This window comes from Oratosquilla oratoria, chromosome 31, assembly GCF_046742065.1.
Source record: "Oratosquilla oratoria isolate Oo_2021 chromosome 31, ASM4674206v1, whole genome shotgun sequence".
Taxonomy (NCBI): Eukaryota; Metazoa; Arthropoda; class Malacostraca; order Stomatopoda; family Squillidae; genus Oratosquilla; species Oratosquilla oratoria.
The window spans coordinates 35,114,655-35,122,592 of NC_134807.1; the positions used below are offsets into that span (position 1 = coordinate 35,114,655).

General features: G+C 39.9%; 1 protein-coding gene across 1 annotated transcript; it reads left to right on the forward strand.

The window, feature by feature from the left end:
* The first annotated feature begins 1,099 nt into the window (after positions 1–1,099).
* LOC143041592 (uncharacterized) lies at positions 1,100–1,690 on the forward strand. Its single transcript, XM_076213600.1, has one exon. It carries the CDS (start codon positions 1,100–1,102, stop codon positions 1,688–1,690), a length of 591 nt encoding a protein of 196 aa, XP_076069715.1.
* Positions 1,691–7,938: the final 6,248 nt, after the last annotated feature.

Sequence of the window (7,938 nt, forward strand, 5' to 3'; positions counted from 1 at the left end):
TATACACATATATGGGTTCAGAACTCCATGACCATGGCGGAATGATCACTACTTAAATTAGATCGTTGTCATTTCATTCTGGATCCCGGAAAAAAAAAAATAGATAAATAAAAAATAAAGCCCCGGCGGGGGGGACGGAAAAAAAAACCTGAAAAAAGACCCTCGGAAAAAGTCCCGGTGGAAAAAAAAAACATATAAGCCCCAATTTATAGAAAATCCCCAATTTAAAGAAAATCCCCAATTAAGAAAATAAGGAGACCATCTTTTAATAAAAATATATGTTTATTGAGTAAGAGATGAGTTTATATAATAAGAATTATGTTATCAAATAGTATATTTAGTTAACCCTATTTAGTTCAAAGGTTTAAATGAGTGAATTGGTTTCAAAGAGAAGTTTTAAAATTCAAAATAGCTCCACGTCTTTTGAAAGTAACTCATATCATGTGAGTTGCATTCATAGAGTAGGCCTAATTATTTTCCAAAGGGTCCTGTAAGTTGGTTTCACATGAGTGAGGTGGAGATTGAATGATATATGAGTTTATATAATACAAAAATTATGTCATAAAATAGCACATTTAGTTAACCCTATTTAGTTCAAAGGTTTAAATGAGTGAGTTGGTTTCAAAGAGAAGTCCCGCGGTGAGTCCTTTCTATTTAAAATATCTTCACGCCCTTTGAAAGGAACACATATCGAGTGAGTTGCCTTCAAAGGATAAGCAAAATTATTTTCCAAAGGGTCCGGTGAGTCGCTCTTACATTCGATGGGAGTGTTCTAGGAGAAAAGCTTTGAAATGCAGTGCAACACTGCACACGGAATTGGATATATCGAGTGTAATCAGAGCTACAGAACATAGCCATGACTCCAGTAGTTCTAAAGCAAATGCCACGAGGGCCAGACTTCAGATGAATGAACATGCTTCTGCCACCAGAGGAAAGCCAAGTCAGATTATTGCTGACACCGTTGTTGGTCTTTCCGTCAATGCGCCTGCTGAGATTGGAAACTCAGTCTATCAAACGTACAATACGCAATCATAAGCGCCATGCTCTTCCCAAGGATCCCGCTTGTCTCTAAAACTTAAAACTGGACAATTCATGGATTATGTTTGACGCTCAGGAGTTCATGTTTTATGATAGTGGTACTGATGCCAGTAGACGGATTATTGCCTTTGCAACTGAACGATCGCGTTATCTTGCTCGTTCTACTAAATGGTTTATGGACGGTACATTCAGTTCAGCTGCAAAACTAAATCAGCTTTACATAATTTGTTGCCCTTTGGGCGAGTCGGCTATAACGTGTGTTTATGCGTTTATCTCTGGCAAATCAGAGAACATATATGAAGAACTTTTCCGAGCCATTGTCGAACAGTGTGCCACATTAGGATTCAACTTTGATCCTACGACATTTACAACAGACTTCGAACTCACTACTGTGAATGCTATTCGGACTGTTTTCGGGGAACGTGTTCAGTGCCACGGTTGTTTCTTCCATTTAACACAGAGTACCTGGAGGAAGATCCAGGAATTGGGCCTTGTGACGTTGTACAAGACAGATGCTGAAATTAGACTATTTTGTTCGATGCTGGATACCTTGGCTTTTCTACCATGTGACAAAGTTTCGGATGGGATGGCATTCCTAAGAATTATTGTTCCCGAGCAACTGCATTGGCTGGTGGATTATTTGCTTTACTAAGAATACTAAAACTCCATTAAATGTACTATTTCATAACATTATTTTTGTATTTCTATTTTGGTTTACAATCTAACGTAGGTCTACTTTAAGTAGTGCTGATTTTGTATTATATTTTATTTATATTATCTAGTCTATAAGATTTGTATTATGTTAACTTATCTCTTACTCAATAAACATATATTTTTACTAAAAAATAGTCTTTTCTAAATTGAGGATCTTTTCCGCCTGATTGGGGCCTTCCATTAAACTGGGCTTTTTTCCGCCCGGATATTTTCAAGGTTTTTTTTTTTTTTTCGCCAGTGAGTTCCCTATGTGGGGCTTTTTTTCCCACTTTTTTCCCTAAGCATTTTTTTTTTTTTTTTTTTTTTTTGGGGGGGGGGTGTTCCGATTTTTTTTTTTTTTTTTTTTTTTTAACCTCTTTCATTGCACAGAAGAAGAAAGTGGGAAAAGGAACACATTCAGCTATCATAAGGGAGTTGCCCTTTATATTAGAAGACGCAAGTACAATAATTCCGTCGGTGTCGATCTGTGCAGTAATGCATCAACACTTCCAAAGATCAAAATTTATCATGAATTCACGGTTGCTTAAGTAGCCTAGTGAACGAATGAATCCAGGAAATATTTCTTTAAAATCCTCTTGCTTCTGTCCACCGCAATTGAGATCTTCAGACGTCCTTGTCCATTCTTATCTATAAAGAATTTTAGATCTTATCCACAGTCAACTACGCTATGTTTCACAATTACCCCCATCCCCATCCCCCGCATTCATTCTCCACGATAGGTATGCTAATGGTTATTTTGTGGTACACCGTTAGACATACCTTTAAGTTTATATACTATTACAGCTCTTAACTAAATATTTGAATTTAACCAGATTGGTTTCACAACTGCCGACTTCTTGCCTTCTTATATTACTTTTGTTGATTATAAGATCTACCTATCTGTTTATTTCTTTGTCTTTCTTAGCCCCTGTTCACACTAGCGGTTTGAACCGCAGTGATTCAGTTATATTGTAAGTCAATGGAAGCGTTCACACACAACCGCGCAATTTTTCCTTGAATATGCAGTACCACCGCGGTTTCCGTGGAATTCAGACCTCTAGTGGGAACAGGGCCTTAGACTCGTCCAAAACCAAGAGATCTTTTCTGTCAACTTTGTCCATTTCTTTCATTGTAATCATATCACCTCTCTCCGTTACTGTATTGAGAGCAGCTCCAGTTTGTCTATTCTTATAAGGTTTTATTGCTATGCTGAGGACCAATTTGGTTGCTGGTCTTTGTATTTTTCCTATCCTATTTACCGTACATCCTTCTTGTTGACGGACTACACCGCTGGTGCATATTCTAGTCTAAAGGTCTTATCACACTGGTTCATTTTTCCTCCCAAATCCTACCTCCAACCTCCGTTTGAACAACTAGAATATGTCTTCGCTTACAGAAATCCAGACTTCTCTAGGGACATTTCAAAAGTATGTCAACATTCGTGTGGGTTTACAACCTCTAAGTTCATCATTCAGCTTTGCTACATATGAGGGAAAGATCATTTTATATTTGGAGATTTGAAAAGTAAAATATTGTAACCAAAGTCATTTTTACTCAAACGAACTCTCAACTATCGGCGCTGATGAAGCTCGTGGAAGCCCAATGTGATAACCCCTTTAGCAGGTTCTGAAAGAGTTGGTTCGCCAACAGCCTATAGCTTGCTAATGTCAGGTGGCATTATCCATGACAAAGACCCTCAGGTATGTGTATATTATTGCTATGGGCTGTAGCTTCTATCCATATAAACAACGCTATCCATATGAACAGCGTTTCTATCTATATGAACATCAAACCGCTGTCGTAAATTATATCTAATATGTTGGTTTAGTTAGTCAAGGGTATTTGTACTATGGAGAGACGGGATAGTCGAAGTTAGAAACGATCAGCATTTTTTTTTTTTTTTTTTTTTTTTTTTTTTTGAGTGGAAATTGGTCTCCAGTCATAAAAGAATACCGAGTGACTTGGTGCGCAGAGATATCACAGTCCCTGAAATATCGACTGCATCAAACATGCCGTCAGTCCCATACGGGGCCTAATTGTAAAACACACGGTTGGAGCTGTAATCTTGAAGTCCCATCTGTGTTTCCATTTGTCAATATTAATCTTGAATTAATTTATGGTATCCACCTGAATTATTTCTTTCAATATATTCCATAAACTGATGTTTCTGTGTAGAGAGCTATGATTCGTTACACCATTCAAGCAGTCTATGTGAGATTCACCATGGTCTTGGATCACGTGTTGGACTCGTGATCGACAGCTATTTTCCCTCCCGGATGACACCTCAGAGCTCATATATGACCGATCTATGGGTAATGTTGTGACCTTACACACACAAACACACACATACAATTCCCCGCCCACGAGAGTTAGAGTAACGACTCGTAGCGCAGCGATACTGACATTATTTCAGCTCTGGGCGGGATTCGAACCCAGACCTTCGTAGTGGCGGCCGTGAATTCTAACCACTGCGACAGCGAGACGTGTGTGTGTGAGTGTGTGTGTGTGTGTGTGTGTGTGTGTGTGTGTGTGTGTGTGTGTGTGTGTGTGTGTGTGTGTGTGTGTGTGTGTGTGTGTGTGTGTGTGTGTGTGTGTGTGTGCATTTACCTAGTTGTATTTTGCGGGAAGGTGTCCCGCCTTTGTATCTCGCAGTGTCTAGTTTGCTCTTAAACTCATGAATGGTTTTTGCGCACACTATTTTTTTGTCCAGTTTGTTCCAAGTGTCCACCACTATGTGGAAAACTGTTTTTCTTCAGATCTCTTCTGTACCTATGTTTTTTTTATTTTCTTTCCGTGTCCTCTTGTGTTTCTCTTGTCCCAGTTTAACAAGCCCTCTCTATCGAGTATTTCTGTGCCCTTCATGATTCTGTAGATGGTCAGTAGGTCACCTCTCTCTCTTCTTTGCTCCAGAGTCGGTAACTCCACTTTAGCCAATCTCTCCTCATATGACAAGTTTGCAAGTGCAGGTGCCATTTTTGTGGCTGCTCTCTGGATTCTTTCTATTTTCTTTGTATTCTTTTTGGTACTGGCTGACCACAATGTCGCCGCGTATTCTAGTCTAGGCCTTATCAGTGTGACCAATTTTTTAAAATCATTTCTTCGTCCAAATATGTAAATGCCACTTTTATCGATCTTAGCAAGTTGTAGGATTCTCCGACAATTTTGTTTATCTGTTTATCATAGGACAAGTAGTTTGAGATAATTACCCCCAAATCTTTTTTCGGATCTCTCCTTCTTTACCTCCTTGGTTCCAATTTTATATTGTCCTGATATTCTATTTTTGCTTTTCCAAACTCTATTATGCTACACTTGTTAATATTGAAGTCCACTTCCCATTTCTGACTCCAGTTCCATACCTTATTCAGGTCTTCCTGCAGGGATTCGCAGTCCTTTTCAGTTTTTACTTTCCTTAACAGTTTGGCGTCGTCTGCAAAGATGCTCATGTAACATTTAACATCATCATCCGTGTCAATCACATAAATAGCAAACATTATTGGAGCCATTACAGATCCTTGCGGTACTCCACTGATCACCTCTTTCCAACCTGAATATTTTTCTCTTAGCACTACTCTCATCTTTCTACCAATCAGGAAGTCCTCCATCCATTTTAGTAGGTTCCCTTGTATCCTTCCTGTATGTTCCAATTTTTTTAAATAATTTTTTGTGTGGTACACTTTGTCAAAAGCTTTTTGTAAGTCCAGGAAGGCACAATCAGCCCATCCATTTCTTTCGTGCACTATGTCTATCAATCTTGTGGTACATGATCTTCCTTTTCTGAACCCAAATTGTCTTGGGCTTATTACATTATTGTCTTCCAGATGTTTTAACCATCTATTCTTGATTATTTTCTCACAAATTTTGGCTATAGTGCTTGTTAGTGAGACTGGCCTGTAGTTAGTTGGTTCTTCCTTGTTTCCTCCTTTATATATTGGTACAATGTTAGCATTTTTCCAGTCTTTTAGTATTTTTCCTTCTTTAAGTGAGCAACTTATTATGTTATGTATTTTGTCCGTTAGGTATTCTTTGCATTCTAATAGAATCCAATTTACAATTTCAACCGGGCCATGTGATTTCCTGACGTCAAGGTTTGATAGATGTTCCATTACTTCTTTTTAGTATTATCATTATCTCGCTCATAGGGGGAGATCGCCTTTCATTTCCTTCGTCCCAATATTGTGCTTTCTCTCTAGTGAAAACAGATTTGAAGTGATTATTCATGACTTCGACCATTTCTAATTCTTCTGTGTATTCTATATTCCCTTGGCGTAGTTTCACCATTTCCTGTTTGTTTTTAAGTTTACCATTCACGCATCGATAGAATAGCTGGGGTTGCGCTTTGCATTTATCTATAATATCCTTTTCATAGTTCCTTTTTTCCTCTCTTCTCACTTTAACATACTCATTTCTATAGTGTGTGTGTGTGTGTGTGTGTGTGTGTGTGTGTGTGTGTGTGTGTGTGTGTGTGTGTGTGTGTGTGTGTGTGTGTGTGTGTGTGTTTACCTAGTTGTATTCTACGTGAAGGGGACCTATGCTCGTAGTGTCCCGTCTTTGTATCTCGCAACACCTAGTTTGTTCTTAAATTCATGTATGGTGTTTGCATACACTACTGTTTCGCGCGCGCGAGTGTGTGTGTGTGTGTGTGTGGGTGTGTATGTGTGTGGGTGTGTGTGTGTGTGTGTGTGTGTGTGTGTGTGTGTGTGTGTGTGTGTGTGTGTGTGTGTGTGTGTGTGTGTGTGTGTGTGTGTGTGTGTGTGTGTGCAGTGGTCGACAAGGATGTACAAACGGTTAGCGAGAATGAGTGATGAGGAGTGTCGAGGACTGTTTTTGCTGAAATGCACAAATTTATGTAAAAAATTAGCATATGGTTGCATTATTTGACCGATCTATGGGGGCAACGATAGGATCTCACGCACACACACACACAGTGGTACCGCTCTCGGCAGTTGATTCAGTTATCCGAGCTCGAGTCCCGCCCAAAGATGAAAAAATCCAGCTTCACTGCACTACGAGCCGGCACTCCAGTTCTGGTGGACAAGGAGTTTTGTGAGTGTGTGTAAGGTCATAGTATTACCCATAGAACGGGCCATATATGGGAACAGTAACTATTTCCAGCGTTAAGCCCTGCCTACACGAGCTTAGTCTCTGTAAACACCAGCGAAAATTTTCCATGATGGGCTCTCCGTCTTTGTCTGCGAAGATAAACCAGAAGGGACCAATGGCGGGTACCTACAACATGGACAGCGAGGCTGCCCATTATTAAAGAAAAAAAAATGGGCTCAAGGTCTCTTGAGTAACTTCAACTTTACTTTTACGCTTCTTTACACATGGGAAGCTGACAACCGGCGACTGCTCTCCTCTTCCTACAGCTTTCAGTCGTAGACCGAAACAATCCCGCAAGGATATAACACAGACAATAGTCTAAAATTATTTTCTAGAGAGATCTGTGAGAAGTTCAGAGGACCGTCACCAGCCACTATGGGGCTGCGGGTTTTTCACTTTAGAAAACTCGTGGCAAAATTTTAAACCAGATAACTGTTCAAGTTTGTTTTCTGTAGACAAAGACGGTGAGTCTGGAGACTGTATGCTTGTTTATATGTTTAGTAAAGGTTTCACACCGTGAGTCTATGTAGTCGCGAGCACCACATGTGCATGCGAGTTTATGTATGTTGGCACGTATACGATTGCCATATGAGAGAGACAGAAAGAGAAAAACAGAGAGACAGAGAAAGAGACAGAGAGAGAGAGACAGAGAGAGAGAAACAGAGAGAGAGAGAAACAGAGACAGAGACACACTGACTGAATTGAACGAGAGTAGGTTAGCCGCATCTTATCTAATCTTGGTACAAATAGACCAGCTCGATAACCTATCAATCGAGGACCAAGCCTGTCCACATCACCCCTCGTTGTCTTGGCGGCGAGATGTGTATCGGTCAGGTACACACGACTTCGACTCATCTAAAGCCTTGGCCACCTCCTCCTCCTATCGCTGTCTTGACCCACCTTGTCTCGAGTCCTGGTTTCCTTTACCCTTTCCACACTGTAGCAGACTTGAACAGTTCCGCTACTTTGAGAGATCTTTGGATGATCCATGAATGGATTTTGTGGGCCAGTGGGTGACAGAGCTTGTGGATGGAAATTGCTTGTAGATTATTTTATGAATCTGAAATGGTCATATAGGATGTAGAGTGGGGGTTGTAGATAATATAT

Bases quoted from the DNA above. Each gene is read 5' to 3' on its own strand.
- LOC143041592 (XM_076213600.1), top strand. From the start codon at position 1,100: ATGTTTGACGCTCAGGAGTTCATGTTTTATGATAGTGGTACTGATGCC.